The following is an 18,328-nucleotide window of genomic DNA, read 5'->3' as shown; positions in this document are numbered from 1 at the left end:
GTGATGAGCGGATTCGGTTTTACTCGGTTTTACTCGGTTCTCAAAACGGCATCTTATTGGCTTACGGGTGTCACGTGTTTTGGATAGCCAATAAGATTCTGTTTTGAGAACAGAGTAAAACCGAATCCGCTCATCACTACTATTAAGGCGTCTCCCGCTGGTAAAGCTTCGGGTGCTGATGGAATCCCATCAGAATTTTATAAGAAAATAAGATTTTAAACCTACCGGTAAATCTTTTCCTCCTAGTCCGTAGAGGATGCTGGGGACTCCGTAAGGACCATGGGGTATAGACGGGCTCCGCAGGAGACATGGGCACTCTAAAGACTTTAGAATGGGTGTGCACTGGCTCCTCCCTCTATGCTCCTCCGCCAGATCTCAGTTAGAGAAACTGTGCCCAGAGGAGACTGACAGTATGAGGAAAGGATTTTTGTTAATCTAAGGGCAAGATTCATACCAGCCCACACCAGCCACACCGTATAGCTTGGAATATACGCAACCAGTTAACAGTATGAACAAAACAGTGTCAGCCAAAGACTGATCTTAACTGTAACATAACCCTTATGTAAGCAACAACTAAATACAAGCCTTACAGAAATATGTCCGCACTGGGACGGGCGCCCAGCATCCTCTACGGACTAAGAGAAAAAGATTTACTGGTAGGTTTAAAATATTATTTTCTCTTACGTCCTAGAGGATGCTGGGGACTCCGTAAGGACCATGGGGATTATACCAAAGCTCCAAACCGGGCGGGAGAGTGCGGATGACTCTGCAGCACCGATTGAGCAAACATGAGGTCCTCATCTGCCAGGGTATCAAACTTGTGGGAAAAAACAGAACAGGACAAATGTCCCCAACTGTTTATCTTCCGGCGCTAGTAGCAATTATTAATTAATTAATAGTGCATCAAAAGCAGCTGAGTAAGACAACTAGCTAGGTTGCAAACTATATAAAAAGCAAAAAGAGAAAAATATATACTCCGCGCTTTATGTACACTGTATCAAATTAAATCAAACTATAGTGTGCAGTCTGTCATGTAGAATTGACTCAGTAGAACTTAAAAGATACGTATAAATCAATTTATATTCAATAATCTTTAAAAATGACACAATTTAAACGAACAAGCAGCATATAGTTTGCAACAAATAGCTATTGAGTATTAACCACAATCGATATGGCACACAATATATTAAGGTTAATTTGTTATATTTACTGCATAAAATTAACATACACTGGCGTCCCAGTGTTTATTAAAATGTCCTGCAAGGAATAATCACAGCCTTGTAATGAAGAGCTTCTATAGATATTGGTGTATAATTACCCATGTGCTGGTTCCTGAGATGTTAAGTAGACAGGGTCCGTTTATATATCTGTGCACATATGGGTATATACTTCTTAAAACTGATTACAGCTGATTTAAAGACTGCCGTATAATTACCACGGCTCTGTTCCGAGCAAATGGTGATCTTTAATAACCTGTACGTAGAACTCCAAAGGACTCACTCCTCGTCAATTTCAACGAGTCTACTGTGAGTGTGTCACTGGTCTTAGTTTTAAGTTTTTTTGTCGTTGTTATAAAAGAAAAAACTTTGTTAGTTGCCTCCAATTCTGAATTTTTTCTCATAAGTGAGTTGGCAAACCTTTTGGAATCCTCCAATATATGTGGTGGATATCCCCTCTCATTGAATTGGTGTAAAAGGATCTCAACTTGTGATTGGAAGGCTAAATCTTCTGAACAATTGCGTCTCACTCTAATAATTTGATTCTTTGGGATATTTTTTATCCACAGTTTATAATGACCACTTGAATAATGAAGGTAGTTCCCTGTCCCTACTGGTTTAATATAATTTGTTGAGATAATTTTATTATTATTAATTGATAATGTGATATTTAGAAAATGAGTAGTGTATAAATCAAAATTGTGAGTGAACTTCAAATTATAAGTGTTATCATTTAAAAACTTAAAATCTTGTGCTAATTGTGCCCCTCCATTCCAAATAATGAATAAATCGTCTATGTAACGGCCATAGAGGACCAGGTTCTCTCTATATGGGCCGCTCCAGATGTATTCTTCTTCAAAGCGGCCCATATAGAGGTTGGCAAAACTACATGCAAACCTGGTCCCCATGGCCGTTCCAAGACGTTGTAAGTAATAATAATGATACACCAATATCTATAGAGCTCTTCATTACAAGGCTGTGATTATTCCTTGCGGGACATTTTAATAAACACTGGGACGCCAGTGTATGTTAATTTTATGCAGTAAATATAACAAATTAACCTTAATATATTGTGTGCCATATCGATTGTGGTTAATACTCAATAGCTATTTGTTGCAAACTATATGCTGCTTATTCATTTAAATTGTGTCATTTTTAAAGATTATTGAATATAAATTGATTTATACGTATCTTTGAAGTTCTACTGAGTCAAGTATTCTACATGACAGACTGCACACTATAGTTTGATTTAATTTGATACAGTGTACATAAAGCGCGGAGGGTATCAAACTTGCAGAATTTTGCAAAGGTGTTTGAACCCGACCAAGTAGCTGCTCGGCAAAGCTGTAACGCTGAGACACCTCGGGCAGCCGCCCAAGAAGAGCCCACCTTCCTAGTGGAATGGGCTTTTACCAAATTTGGTAATGGCAATCCAGCCGTAGAATGAGCCTGCTGAATCGTGTTACAGATCCAGCGAGCAATAGTCTGCTTAGAAGCAGGAGCGCCAACCTTGTTGGCCGCATACAGGGCAAACAGTGCCTCTGTTTTCCTAATCCGAGCCATCCTGGCTACGTAAATTTTTAAGGCCCTGACTACATCCAGGGACTTAGAATCCTCCAAGTCTCCCGTAGCCACCGGCACCACAATAGGTTGGTTCATATGAAACGATGAAACCACCTTAGGCAAAAATTGAGGACGCGTCCTCAACTCTGCTCGATCCACATGGAAAATCACGTTAAGGTCCCAAGGTGCCACTGGGGGCACAAAAGGAGGCTGAATGTTCAGCACTCCCTTTACAAAAGTCTGGACTTCTGGAAGAGAAGCCCATTCCTTCTGAAAGAATATAGATACGGCCGAAATCTGAACTTTAATGGAGCCTAACTTCAGGCCCATATCCACTCCTGTCTGTAGAAAGTGGAGAAAACGGCCTAAATGGAAATCTTCCGTAGGAGCATTCTTGGCTTCACACCAAGATACATACTTCCTCCAGATACGGTGATAATGTTTCGCCGTCACCTCCTTCCTAGCCTTTATCAGAGTAGGGATGACTTCCTCCGGAATACCTTTCCCAGCTAGGACTCGGTGTTCAACCGCCATGCCGTCAAACGTAACCGCGGTAAGTCTTGGAATACGCAGGGCCCCTGCAGCAACAGGTCCTCCCTGAGAGGAAGAGGCCATGGATCTTCTGTGAGCATCTCCTGAAGATCTGAACACCAGGCCCTTCGAGGCCAATCTGGAACAATAAGTATTGTCCGAACTCTTTTTCGTCTTATGATTCTCAATATTTTTGAGATGAGAGGAAGAGGAGGGAACACATAAACCGACTGAAACACCCACGGTGTCACCAGGGCGTCTACCGCTACTGCCTGGGGGTCCCTTGACCTGGCACAATACCTCCGAATCTTCTTGTTGAGGCGTGACACCATCATGTCTATTTGAGGAAGTCCCCAAAGACTTGTTATCTCTGCAAAAACTACTTGATGAAGTCCCCACTCTCCTAGATGGAGATCGTATCTGCTGAGGAAATCTGCTTCCCAGTTGTCCACTACCGGAATGAAGACTGCTGACAGAGCGCTTACGTGATTTTCTGCCCAGCGAAGAATTGTGGTGGCTTCCGCCATTGCCACTCTGCTCCTTGTCCCGCCTTGGCGGTATACATGAGCTACGGCTGTGACGTTGTCTGATTGAATCAGAACCGGTAGGTCGCGAAGAAGATTCTCCGCTTGTCGTACGCCGTTGTATATGGCCCTTAATTCTAGAATGTTGATGTGTAGACAAACCTCCTGGCTCGACCATAGTCCCTGAAAATTTCTTCCTTGTGTGACTGCTCCCCATCCTCGGAGGCTCGCGTCCGTGGTCACCAGAACCCAGTCCTGAATGCCGAACCTGTGACCCTCTAGAAGGTGAGCACTCTGCAGCCACCACAGGAGAGACACCCTGGCCCTGGGGGACAGGCTTATTTTCTGATGAATTTGAAGATGGGACCCGGACCACTTGTCCAGAAGGTCCCACTGAAACGTCCTTGCATGAAACCTGCCGAAGGGGATCGCCTCGTAGGTCGCCACCATTTTTCCCATTACTCGAGTGCATTGATGAACTGACACTCTGTTCGGTTTTAACAGGTCTCTGACCATGTTCTGGAGTTCCTGGGCTTTTTCCATCGGGAGAAAAACCCTCTTTTGTTCTGTGTCCAGAATCATGCCTAAGAACGATAGCCGAGTCGTTGGAACCAACTGTGACTTTGGTAGATTTAGAATCCAGCCATGCTGCTGGAGCACTCTCAGGAAGAGCGACACGCTTTTCAGTAACTGATCTCTCGATCTCGCTTTTATCAGGAGATCGTCCAAGTATGGGATAATGTGACTCCCTGCCTGCGCAGGAGCACCATCATTTCCGCCATTACCTTGGTGAAAATCCTCGGGGCCGTGGAAAGCCCAAACGGCAACGTCTGAAACTGGTAATTACAGCCCTGTACAGCGAATCTCAGGTACGCCTGATGAGGGGGATATATGGGGACATGAAGGTATGCATCCGTAATGTCCAGTGACACCATAAAATGCCCCCTTTCCAGGCTGGAGATAACTGCCCGGAGCGATTCAATCTTGAATTTGAACGTTGCAAGTATAGGTTTAGGGATTTTAGATTTAGAATGGGTCTTACCGAGCCATCCGGTTTCGGAACCACAAACAGGGTTGAATAGTACCCCTTCCCCTGTTGAACTAGGGGAACCTTGACAAATCACTTGTTGTTGACACAGCTTTTGAATTGCAGCTAAAACTATCTCCCTTTCTGGGGGAGAAGCTGGTAAAGCAGATTTGAAAAATCGGCGCGGAGGCACCTCTTCGAATTCCAGCTTGTAGCCCTGGGATACAATTTCCATCGCCCAAGGATCCACGTCTGACTGAACCCAGACGTGGCTGAAGAGTCAAAGACGTGCCCCCACCGGCGCAGACTCCCTCAATGGATCCCCAGCGTCATGCAGTGGATTTAGTAGAAGCCGGGGAGGACTTCTGCTCCTGGGAACTAGCCGTGGCAGGCATTCTTTTCCCTTTACCCTTACCTCTGGCGAGGAAGGAAGAGCCCCGACCTCTTCTGGATTTATGCGACCGAAAGGACTGCATCTGATATTGTCGTGTTTTCTTTTGCTGTGGGGGAACACAAGGCAAAAAAGTAGATTTACCCGCGGTAGCTGTGGAAACCAGGTCTGCGAGACCTTCCCCAAATAACACCTCACCCTTGTAAGGCAAAGCTTCCATATGCCTCTTTGAGTCGGCATCACCGGTCCATTGGCGGGTCCACAGGGCTCGCCTAGCAGAAATCGCCATGGCGTTGGCTCTTGAACCTAGTAGCCCAACATCTCTCTGAGAGTCTCTCATATATAAGACTGCGTCTTTTATGTGACCTAAGGTCAATAAAATGGTATCCCTATCTAGGGTATCAATGTCAGCTGACAAGGTATCTGTCCAAGCTGCTATCGCACTACAAACCCAAGCCGATGCTATTGCCGGTCTGAGCAAAGCACCCGTACATGAATAAATTGATTTTAAGGTAGTTTCCGGTCTGCGATCAGCAGGATCCTTGAGGGCCGCCGTGTCTGGAGACGGTAGCGCCACCTTCTTGGATAAGCGCGTTAAAGCCTTGTCCACCCTGGGCAAGGATTTCCACGGTACCCTGTCCTGTGCAGGGAAAGGATACGCCATAAGAATCCTCTTGGGAATCTGCAGTTTTTTGTCTGGAGTTTCCCAAGCTTTTTCAAATAACGCGTTCAGCTCATGAGATGCGGGAAAGGTTACCTCAGGTTTCTTTTCCTTAAACATGCATACCCTCGTGTCAGGGACAGAGGGGTCATCTGTGATATGTAAAACATCTTTTATTGCAATAATCATATAATGAATACTTTTGGCCACCCTTGGGTGTAACCTCGCATCATCGTAGTCGACACTGGAGTCAGAATCTGTGTCGGTATCAGTCTCTGCTACTTGGGACAGGGGACGTTTTTGAGACCCTGAAGGGCCCTGTGACACAGTCAAAGCCATTGATTGACTCCCTGTTTCAACCCTGGACTCTGCTTTGTCCAATCTCTTATGTAATAAAGCCACATTTACATTTAAAACATTCCACATATCTAACCAATCAGGTGTCGGCGTTGCCGACTGAGACATCACAATCATCTGCTCCACCTCCTCCTTAGATGAGCCTTCCGCTTCATACATGCCGACACACACGTACCGACACTCCCACACACTCAGGGATATATCTATATGGAGACAGTCCCCCAATAAGGCCCTTTGGAGAGACAGAGAGAGAGTATGCCAGCACACACCCAGCGCCACCGGACACTGGAATAAAATCCTAGTTAGTACAGCGCTTTTATATAAATATATAAATACACTCACTGCGCCAATTAAATGTGCCCCCCCCCCTCTTTTTTGCTCTCTGTAACATGTTCAGCAGGGGACAGTCCGGGGAGCCAGCTTCTCTGCAGTGTGCTGTGGAGAAAATGGCGCTGGTTAGTGCTGGAGGACCAAGCCCCACCCCCTCAGCGGCAGGCTTCGGTCCCGCTCAAATTATTTTTACTGGCGGGGGTTTATTAATATACTGCCTCCCCAGTATCTACTTTATATGCCAGTGTCCCTAGAGGTTTTTATTGCTGCCCAGGGCGCCCCCCCCCCTGCGCCCTGCACCCTTACAGTGCCCGCTGTGTGTGTTTGTGTGGGAGCAATGGCGCGCAGCATGTTACCTCAGTGAAGATCTGAAATCTTCTGCCGCCTGTGAAGTCTTCTTTTCTTCTTAATACTCAGCCGGCTTCTATCTTCCGGCTCTGTGAGGAGGAAGGCGGCGCGGCTCCGGGACGAACGGCGAGGGTGAGACCTGTGTTCCGACCCTCTGGAGCTAATAATGTCCAGTAGCCTAAAAAGCAGAGCCTATCATTCAAGTAGGTCTGCTTCTCTCCCCTCAGTCCCACGATGCAGGGAGCCTGTTGCCAGCAGTGCTCCCTGAAAATAAAAAACCTAACAAAAAGTATTTTTCAGAGAAACTCAGGAGAGCTCCCCTGCAGTGCACCCAGTCTCCTCTGGGCACAGGATCTAACTGAGGTCTGGAGGAGGGGCATAGAGGGAGGAGCCAGTGCACACCCATTCTAAAGTCTTTAGAGTGCCCATGTCTCCTGCGGAGCCCGTCTATACCCCATGGTCCTTACGGAGCCCCCAGCATCCTCTAGGACGTAAGAGAAACACATTTGTGTGCCCCATTTACACAAGATTTTTTCACAACTGTTTGAACAGGTTTCACTTCCATGTTCAATGTCAGAAGCATTAATTGTTGTAATACCTAAGCCAGATAAGGACCCTAGGAACCCAGATTCCTACCGTCCTACATCGTTTTTACCTCTGGATGTCAAAATTGTGACTAAGGTGTTAGCTGCTAGCTTGATTCAGGTTATAATAAGAATTTACTTACCGATAATTCTATTTCTCGTAGTCCGTAGTGGATGCTGGGGACTCCGTCAGGACCATGGGGAATAGCGGGCTCCGCAGGAGACAGGGCACATCTAAAAAGCTTTTTAGGTCACATGGTGTGTACTGGCTCCTCCCCCCATGACCCTCCTCCAAGCCTCAGTTAGGTACTGTGCCCGGACGAGCGTACACAATAAGGAAGGATCTTGAATCCCGGGTAAGACTCATACCAGCCACACCAATCACACCGTACAACTTGTGATCTGAACCCAGTTAACAGTATGATAACAAAACGAAGTAGCCTCCGAAAAGATGGCTCACAACAATAGTAATAACCCGATTTTTGTAACAATAACTATGTACAAGCATTGCAGACAATCCGCACTTGGGATGGGCGCCCAGCATCCACTACGGACTACGAGAAATAGAATTATCGGTAAGTAAATTCTTATTTTCTCTAACGTCCTAGTGGATGCTGGGGACTCCGTCAGGACCATGGGGATTATACCAAAGCTCCCAAACGGGCGGGAGAGTGCGGATGACTCTGCAGCACCGAATGAGAGAACTCCAGGTCCTCCTTAGCCAGAGTATCAAAATTTGTAAAATTTTACAAACGTGTTCTCCCCTGACCACGTAACTGCTCGGCAAAGTTGTAATGCCGAGACTCCTCGGGCAGCCGCCCAGGATGAGCCCACCTTCCTTGTGGAATGGGCATCTACATATTTCGTCTGTGGCAGGCCTGCCACAGAATGTGCAAGCTGAATTGTACTACAAATCCAGCGTGCAATAGACTGCTTAGAAGCATGAGCACCCAGCTTGTTGGGTGTATACAGTATAAACAGCAAGTCAGACTTTCTGACTCCAGCCGTCCTAACTATATATATATATATATATTTTTAGGGCCCTGACCACGTCTAGTAACTTGGAGTCCTCCAAGTCCCTAGTAGCCGCAGGCACCACAAGAGGTTGTTTCAGGTGAAAACGCTGACACCCCTTTATGAAGAAACTGGAGACGAGTCCCAGTTCTGTCCTGTTCAAATGGAAAATTTTAATATGGGCTTTTGTAAGACAAAGCCGCCCATTCTGACAATCGCCTGGCCGAGGCCAGGGCTAACAACATGGTCACTTCCCATGTGAGATATTTGTCAATAGCATGGTCACTTTCCATGTGAGATATTTCAAATCCACAGATTTGAGCGGTTCAAACCAATATGATTTTAAGAAATCCCAACACTATGTTGAGATCTCACGGTGCCCCTAGGGGCACAAAAAAGCTGTATATGCAATACATCCTTTACAATCTGGACTTCAGGAACTGAAGTCAATTCTTTCTGGAAGAAAATCTACAGGGCCGAAATTTAAATGTTAATGAACCCCAATTTGAGGTCCAAAACACTCCTGTTTTCAGGAAGTGTAGAAATCGACCTAGTTGAATTTTCGTCGTGGAGCCTTCCTGGCCTCACCCACGCAACATATTTTCACCACATGTGGTGATGACGTTGTGCGGTCACCTCCTTCCTGGCTTTGACCAAGGTAGGTATGACCTCTTATGGAATGCCTTTTCCCCTCAGGATCCGGCATTCAACCGCCATGCCGTCAAACGCAGCCGCGGTAAGTCTTGGAATAGACATGGTACTTGCTGAATCAAGTCCCTTCTTAGCTCCCCAGGCCCTTAGTCCTCTGTGAGCATTTCTTGAAGTTCCGGGTACCAAGTCCCTCTTGGCCCATCCGGAGCCACTAGTATAGTTCATACTCCTCTATGTCTTATAATTCTCAATACCCTGGTTATGAGAAACAGAGGAGGGAACACATACACAGACTGGTACACCCACGGTGTTACCAGAACATCCACAGCTATCGCCTGAAGGTCTCATGACCTGGCGGAATACCTGTCCCGTTTTTTGTTCGGGCGGGACGCCATCATGTCCACCTTTGGTCTTTGCCAACGGTCCACAATCATGTTGAAAAACTTCCCTATGAAGTTTCCACTCTCCCGGGTGGAGGTCATGCCTGCTAAGGAAGTCTGCTTCCCAGTCGTCCACTCCCGGAAAGAACACTGCTGACAGTGCTATCACATGATTTTCCGCCTAGCGAAAAATCCTTGCAGTTTTCACTGCCCTCCTGCTTCTTGTGCCGCCCTTCTGTTTACGTGGGCGACTGCCGTGATGTTATCCCACTGGATCAATACCGGCTGACCTTGAAGCAGAGGTCTAGCTAAGTTTAGAGCATTATAAATTTGCTCTAAGCTTATTTATGCGGAGAGAATTCTCCAGACTTAATCACACTTCCCTGGAAATTTTTTCCCTGTGTGACTGTTCCCCAGCCTCTCAGGCTGGCCTCCGTGGTCACCGGCATCCAATCCTGAATGCCGAATCTGCGGCCCTCTAGAAGATGAGCACTCTGTAATCACCACAGGAGAGACACCCTTTTCCTTGGATATAGGGTTATCCGCTGATGCATCTGAGGATGCGATCCGGACCATTTGTCCAGCAGATCCCACTGAAGAGTTCTTGCGGGAAATCTGCCGAATGGAATTGCTTTGTAATAAGCCACCATTTTTACCAGGACTCTTGTGCAATGATGCACTGACACTTTTCCTGGTTTTAGGAGGATCCCGATTAGCTCGGATAACTCCCTGGTTTTCTCCACTGGGAGAAACACGTTTTTCTGGACTGTGTCCAGAATCTTCCCTAGGAACAGTAGACGTGTCGTCGGAAAAAGCTGCGATTTTGGAATATTTAGAATCCACTCGTGCTGTCGTAGAACTACTTAAGATAGTGCTACTCCGACCTCCAACTGTTCTCTGGACCTTGCCCTTATCAGGAAAGCGTCCATGTTTCTTTTAAGAAAAATCCTCATTCCGGCCATTACCTTGGTAAAGACCCGGGGCGCCGTGGACAATCCAAACGGCAGCGTCTGAACTGATAGTGACAGTTCTGTACCAGGAACCTGAAGTACCCTTGGTGAGAAGGGCAAATTTGGACCTGTAGGTAAACGTCCCTGATATCCAGTGACATCATATCGTCCCCTTCTTCCTGGTTCGCTATCACTGCTTCGAGTGACTCCATCTTGATTTGAACGCTTGTATGTAAGTGTTCAAATATTTCAGATCTCACCGAGCCGGTTGGCTTCAGTACCACAATATAGTGTGGAATACTACCCCCTTCCTTGTTGTAAGAAGGGTACTTTGATTATCACCTGCTGGGAATACAGCCTGTGAATTGTGTGAGGGGGAGACGTCTCGAATTTCCAATGTACACCTGGGATATTACATGTAGGATCCCGGAGTTCCCTTGCGAGTGTTGCTGAAACTCTTGAGATGACCCCCTACCGCACCTGAGTCCGCTTGTACGGCCCCAGCGTTATGCTGCGGACTTGGCAGAAGCCGTGAGGAGCTTCTGTTCCTGGGAATGAGCTGCTTGCTGCAGTCTTCTTCCCTTTCCTCTCCCCCTGGGCAGATATGACTGGCCTTCGCCCGCCTGCCCGTATGGGGACGAAAGGACTGAGACTGAAAAGACTGTGTCCTTTTCTGCCAATATGTGACTCGGGGTAACAAAAGGTGGATTTTTCAGCTGTTGCCATAGCCACCAGGTCCAATGGACCGCCCCTTTATACGGCAATACTTCCATATGCCGTCAGGAATCTGCCTCACCTGACCACTGTCGTGTCTTCGTCTGGCAGATATGTACATCACATTTACTCTTGATGCCAGAATGCAAATATGCCTCTGCGCATCACACATATATAGAAATGCATCCTTAAAATGCTCTATAGACAATAAAATCCTGTCCCTGTCAAGGGTATCAAAATTTTCAGTCAGGAAATCCGACCAAGCCCCCTCAGCGCTGCACATCCAGGCTGAGGCGATTGCTGGTCGTAGTATAACACCAGTATGTGTGTATATACTGTTATGATATTTTCCAGCTTCCTATCAGCTGGCTCCTTGAGGGCGGCCGTATCTGGAAACGGTAACGCCATGTTTTTTTATAAGCGTGTGAGCGCCTTGTCCACCCTAAGGTGTGTTTTCCAACTCGCCCTTACTACTGGCGGGAAAAAGGGTATACCGCCCATAACTTTCTGTCGGAGGAACCCCACGTATCATCACACACTTCATTTAATTTATCTGATTTAGGCAAAACTACAAGTAGTTTATTCCCACCCTACAAAATACCCTTATTTGTGGTACTTGTGGTATCAGAAATACGTAACACCTCTTTCATTGCCCTTAACATGTAACTTGTGGCCCTAAAGGAAAAATACGTTTGTTTCTTCACCGTCGACACTGGGGTCAGTGTCCGTGTCAGTGTCTGTCGACCGACTGAGGTAAATGGGCGTTTTTACAAGCCCCTGACGGTGTCTGAGACGCCTGGACCGATACTAATTTGTCCGCCGGCTGTCTCATGTCGTCAACCGGCTTGCAGCGTGTTGACATTATCACGTAATTCCATAAGTAAGCCATCTTCTGGTGTCGACTCCCTAGAGAGTGACATCACCATTACAGGCAATTTTCTCCGTCTCCTCACCAACATTTTCCTCATACATGTCGACACACACGTACCGACCTACAGCACACACATACAGGGAATGCTCTGATAGAGGACAGGACCCACTAGCCCTTTGGGGAGACAGAGGGAGAGTTTGCCAGCACACACCAAAAGCGCCATAATGTATATAACAACCCTAGAAGGTGTTGTTTCTATATATGGGCTCTTAATATATAATTATATCGCCAATTTATGCCCCCCTTCTCTTTAACCCTGTTTCTGTAGTGCAGGGGAGAGTGGGAGCCTTCCTCACCAGCGGAGCTGGTCAGGAAAATGGCGCTGAGTGCTGAGGAGAATAAGCTCCGCCCCTTTCACGGCGGGCTTTTCTCCCGGTTATTAGGAAAACTGGCCTGGGTTAAATACATACATATAGCCTTAATGGCTATATGTGATGTATTTATTTGCCAAATAGGTATTTATATTGCTGCCCAGGGCGCCCCCAGCAGCGCCCTGCACCCTCCGTGACCGTGTCAGTGAGCCGTGTAGCAACAATGGCGCACAGCTGCAGTGCTGTGCGCTACCTCTCTGAAGACTGTGAAGTCTTCTGCCGCCTGTTTCCGGACCTCCGTTCCGCCGTCTTTCTTCAGCGTCTGTAAGGGGGATCGGCGGCGCGGCTCCGGGACGAACCCCAGGCTGACCTGTGTTCCGACTCCCTCTGGAGCTCAGTGTCCAGTAGCCTAAGATCCCAATCCATCCTGCACGCAGGTGAGTTGGAGATCTCTCCCCTAAGTCCCTCGTTGCAGTGATCCTGTCGCCAGCAGGAATCACTGATTAGAAACCTAAAAAAAAACTTTACTAAACAGCTCCTTAAGAGAGCCATCCAGTTTGCACCCTTCTCGGACGGGCACAAAAACCTAACTGGGGCTTGGAGGAGGGTCATGGGGGGAGGAGCCAGTACACACCATGTGACCTAAAAAGCTTTTTAGATGTGCCCTGTCTCCTGCGGAGCCCGCTATTCCCCATGGTCCTGACGGAGTCCCCAGCATCCACTAGGACGTGGACTAAAATTGTGACTAAGGTGTTAGCTGCTAGCTTGATTCAGGTTATAACACATTATTCATCCAGGATTTATGCCTAGTAAATCCACATCCGTAAATCTCAGACATTTACCCATTTGCAGGTTCCTCAAGAAGAGCCCCACAATTCCATTATCGACTCTTTAAATGCCGCTAAGGCATTCGATTTGGTGGAATGGGTGTTCTTGTGGGAATAATTTCCAGTTTTGGCATTAGTCCAAAGTTTATTAAATTTGTGCAATTACTTTACTGTGCTCCTGTAGCTAGGATCTCCGTAAATTGCTACGTCTCTCAACCCTTCTCTCTCTATGACAAGGGTATCCCTTATCTCCCACCCTTTTTGGAATCGCCATTGAAACCCTGGCATGCCCAATACAGGCTAGTAATGATATAAGGTGGCTTCAAATTGGCTCAAAAGAAGATAGAATTGCCTTAGATGCATTGCTTTTTATTCATGATTACGCCAACTCTATGCCCAAGGTCTTTTATATAATTAACGCATACGGTCGCTACTATGGCTTTTTGATTAACTGGGACAAGTCCTGCATTACTCCACTAATGGGTAGAATATCGATTACTTCCCCAATCCCTATCCCTCTGAAATGTTTAGACACTTTCAAATATTTGGGAATATGGGTAACTAATAATCCTCAGCAATATTTCCCCTTAAATATCACCCCACAGGTAATTTATGTTCTAGGTGCCAATTTGGGGGAAGATTACCATTGACTGTTACTGGAAGAGTAAATCTGATTAAAATAGTTTTTAATCCTAAACTCCTATATGCTCTTCAGCAGTCACAGACATGTAGCCCTCTAAATTTTTTTACACAGACTGATAGTCTATCATCTTCCCTGATTTGAGCCAACAAAAAAAAGGTACCTCCAGCTGAAAGATGCTATTAAGGCACAGTTTGCAGATGCCCCTCCAATTAATATTGATTCACCAGTTAAAACTCTACTACAGAGCAGAGTAAATAGGCACTTAGATTCAGTTATATATTCAGACATACAACAGGCACACCACTGATCCCTTGTCCTCCCAAACTTAAGTGGGAGGTTGGATCTGGGTTTAAATCCTGATGATTTATGGACGATTGCCCTGGGTGCCCAGCGTCTCTCTCCTACTACAGTTAAGTATCAACAAATACAGCTCTTCCTCCTTCACAGGGTTTATATTACACTGCAGTGACTTTGTCATATTAGGGGAACCCATAGCCCGAACAGACCTAAAATGTGGATCCCTGGAGGGAAGTTTCTGACATTTGATTTGGTCCTGCCTCAGATTAGTTTTGTTCTGGGATAGTGTTATTAACACTACAACATGTATACTATCAGCAATTGACAAGGAAGTTCTGGATGCCTCAAATAGGCGTTACATTATCAACATGTGTATACTTGCTAAGGTTTGTATTGCCAGGTTGTGGTTAGCTTCAGAACCACCGGTCTTTCAAGCTTGGATTTCATTACTAAATGAAACCTTACTACATGAGACGTTTGTATATTTGGCAAAATATATGGAAAAAAAAAAAAATACTTAAGCATTTGGGCCGAATAGTTAGTCTCCATATTCAGCAAGAACAAAACAACCAGCTATTGTAGATCAGTTGAGATACTGAATGTAATGTCTGGATCTAGGTGAAATTATTATATACAAGTTGTTGTCAACCTTTTTCCCTCTGTCAAGTTGAAGTTGGCTGCAGCCAGTCATGTGTTGAAACGGTTATTTGGTTTCCAGTTAACAACAATTTTGACTACAATTCTTTGTTTTTCGATATTCGTATATTGATGGCATAACATAATTGACTGTACTGCTTTCTGTTATTATTGTGTGATTGAATGAGACTACTCACAATGTCACTGTCAATTTTACTGACTTTGTGTTTTGCAATTAGGGATACATTTTTTTTTAGAAAATATAATTGTGAATGATGTTGTCCATTACTTCCTGTATATCAACGGAATACATAGAACCCTTTAATATTTTATTAATATAACCACTTTTAATGCCAAGAATTACGATGTGAACGGATATGTGTAAGAATTCCGACACATTTTATGTTCTAGGGAGTAAAATTCTTTAAATGCTCTTATATTACAACTATAAAAGATTATTACTACAGGTTGAGTATCCCATATCCAAATATTCCGAAATACGGAATATTCCGAAATACGGACTTTTTTGAGTGAGGGTGAGATAGTGAAACCTTTGTTTTTTGATGGCTCAATGTACACAAACTTTGTTTAATACACAAAGTTATTAAAAATATTGTATTAAATGACCTTCAGGCTGTGTGTATAAGATGTATATGAATCATAAATGAATTGTGTGAATGTACACACACTTTGTTTAATGCACCAAGTTATAAAAAATATTGGCTAAAATGACCTTCCTGCTGTGTGTATAAGGTGTATATGTAACAAATGCATCCTGTGCTTAGATTTAGGTCCCATCGCCATGATATCTCATTGTGGTATGCAATTATTCCAAAATACGGAAAAATCCGATATCCAAAATACCTCTGGTCCCAAGCATTTTGGATAAGGGAGACTCAACCTGTACTACTATTTTTGTTACATATCCTGTTATTGGTTATTTCACCTCTAGTACACTTACTGATTACTGCTTATATACCTTAAGTCTTTCTTGTATCTCTATTATTGCCTATATTTCACTTTGCATGAAATCTTAGATCTCTCATTTTTATGGTGCTGATATTTGTTACTTAGTATAATAAAATAAAACCTGTCACAGACAAGTGACTGTAACAATTAGAAGGCAGAATTTAGAACATTATTGGCTTTATTTACGAAGCAATGACATATATACCCTGCTATATGCACAAGAAAAACTAAAATTAATCAGTATGGTCTATTATCACAAGTGCAAGTTAGATCACCCTTAATAAAGAACCCTAAAGGCTGATGTGGCAATTGTACAATATGTTGATCTATAGGCGGGTATACACCAGGCCAGTGGTTTTCAACCTCGGCCCTCAAGTACCCCCCCAACAGTTCATATTTTCCAGGTCTCAACACCGCATTGCAAATTAAATTATTTGCTCCACCTGTGGTCTTTTATAATGTGTCAGTGAGTAATGAATACACCTGTTCAACGGCTAGATGACCTGGATATGACCTGGTTGAGAACCACCGCACTAGGCGATTTCTGACTAAAAAATAAACAATGACGACATTTATGTTTATTAAACAACGTTATCGTTTATTTTTAGCCTGAAATTGTCCAATGTGTATGGGGCCGATATTGGTAACTGAACCTAAATGTGGAACCAACAACAATCTCTACAACCACAACTTTTCTAGACTACATTTCAAAAGAAGAAAGGCTCTCACCATCTGGAAAACAATCCGGCCTTTCTCCCTCTCACAGGTCTGAAAAATTATTCTCTCTGTGGGAGCGATGTAGTCCACTGTCTGGAGAACTTCTGGAGGAAGAACAAGAAAATGTGCTACTTTAGTACAACACTTGACCTGTAGCATTTAGTATGGAGTGAACAGATGAAATACTCAAAATTTTAATAAACAATATTTTCTTCTTTCACAGAAAAAAAAAAATATATATACATAGAAGTACTTAGAAGACAAAAGTAGGTAAAACTAAAGTACAGTATATGATTAACAGAAATAAAGTGTAGTTATACGAGCATTTAGAACTATGAGATCTCAAGGCCCATACACACTAGAAGATTTTTTTCAATTGATTTGAGCGATAATGATGGTTTTGAATTATCTTTCAAATCATCTAGTGTGTACACAGCAAACGAACAATGCGCGTTCCAGTTCTCGTTTGAAGCAGGTCATCAGTCTTCCACGCATGCTTCTCAATCCCTTCAATCCCAGCAGAGCAGATCGTTAGTCATTCAGATCGTTTGTAAAATCTCTCAGTCTGTACACTCAATATAGTTTGTCATGGTGTTCAAGGGAAATCTTTCATCTTCCAAATTGTTTATCTTTCAAGTCTTCGAGTGGTATGGGCTTTAAGTCAAGCATAGCAAACAAAGTTGTATTCTTTTTTTTTCGTATTTAACCAATGGTTCACTTTTCCTAACTTATAAGCTTCAAGCCACTATTATGGAGAAAACAGAATGTTCTATGCGATTGGATGGGAATTGATCTGGAATATGCAGTAATTTGGCTATAACAGGGGTGTTCACGGTTGCACAATTTATATGTTTACATGTTGTTCATCATTTTGCAGAGTTACAATCAAAGATCTGTGTCATGGCCACTGGCGTTTCACAGGTTAATCTCTGATACTTACCTGTCTGGCCTTTGGTGCGGGTTCACTCACTCCGGCGGTGGTGTGCAACCACGGCAGTGCTTCCAGGATCAACAAAGTGCTGCGGCATCCCTCATTGCGCGATTCCCGCAAGACCAGCTGTGCCATCTTGCTTCTGCACAGGTGATCGGATCCAGTCCAATCCCGGGCTAGGCTTTAGCTCAGCCGACTCCCCAACCAATCCAGGACAGTCCAAGTGTATAAAGCTTCATGCTTCTCAGGATACCAGTTGCCAGTTCCATAAGTCGCACAGCTCAGTGTGTGAGCCCTGTTGCTGCACTCCTCAGCGTTCTAGATACCTCATATCCCACTCCATTGCACTCCAGTCCGGTTCCAAGTCCGGCTACATTGCATTCCAGTCTGGTTCCAAGTCCGGCTCCACTGCATTCCAGTCCGGTTCCAAGTCCGGCGCCATTGCATTCCAGTCCGGTTCCAAGTCCAGCTTCATTGCATTCCAGTCTGGTTCCAAGTCCGGCGCCATTGCATTCCAGTCTGGTTCCAAGTCCGGCGCCATTGCATTCCAGTCCGGTTCCAAGTCCGGCTCCACTGCATTCCAGTCCAGTTCCAAGTCCAGCTCCATTGCATCTCCAGTCCAGTTTTAAGTCCAGCTCCACTGCATTCCAGTCCAGTCCCAAGTCCGGCTCAATTGCATTCCATTCCAGTCCAGTTCCAAGTCTGGCTTTACTGCATAGGTCTGCAAACTCTGTCCTCATTACCCCCCACAGTGCATGTTTAGCAAGTAACCCAGCAGGTGCACAGGTGTATTAATTACTAATAGACACATTTTAAAAAGGTCC

The 18,328-nt window shown here is 44.8% G+C and overlaps 1 protein-coding gene across 4 annotated transcripts in view; it reads right to left on the bottom strand.

Moving 5' to 3' along the window:
• The window catches only part of DUS2 (dihydrouridine synthase 2), a 625,618-nt gene that overhangs the window by 512,608 nt on the left and 94,682 nt on the right, over positions 1–18,328 (bottom strand). For all 4 annotated transcript variants that reach the window (XM_063945271.1, XM_063945269.1, XM_063945270.1 and 1 more), the window contains one exon: positions 16,586–16,677. In XM_063945271.1, coding sequence (XP_063801341.1) covers positions 16,586–16,677 — 92 coding nt within the window. The remainder of the gene's footprint in view (positions 1–16,585; positions 16,678–18,328) is intronic.

This window comes from Pseudophryne corroboree, chromosome 11 (assembly GCF_028390025.1).
Source record: "Pseudophryne corroboree isolate aPseCor3 chromosome 11, aPseCor3.hap2, whole genome shotgun sequence".
Classification (NCBI taxonomy): domain Eukaryota; kingdom Metazoa; phylum Chordata; class Amphibia; order Anura; family Myobatrachidae; genus Pseudophryne; species Pseudophryne corroboree.
Note: the sequence above shows the minus strand (reverse complement) of the source record. Positions and strands in the feature narration are given on the sequence as shown.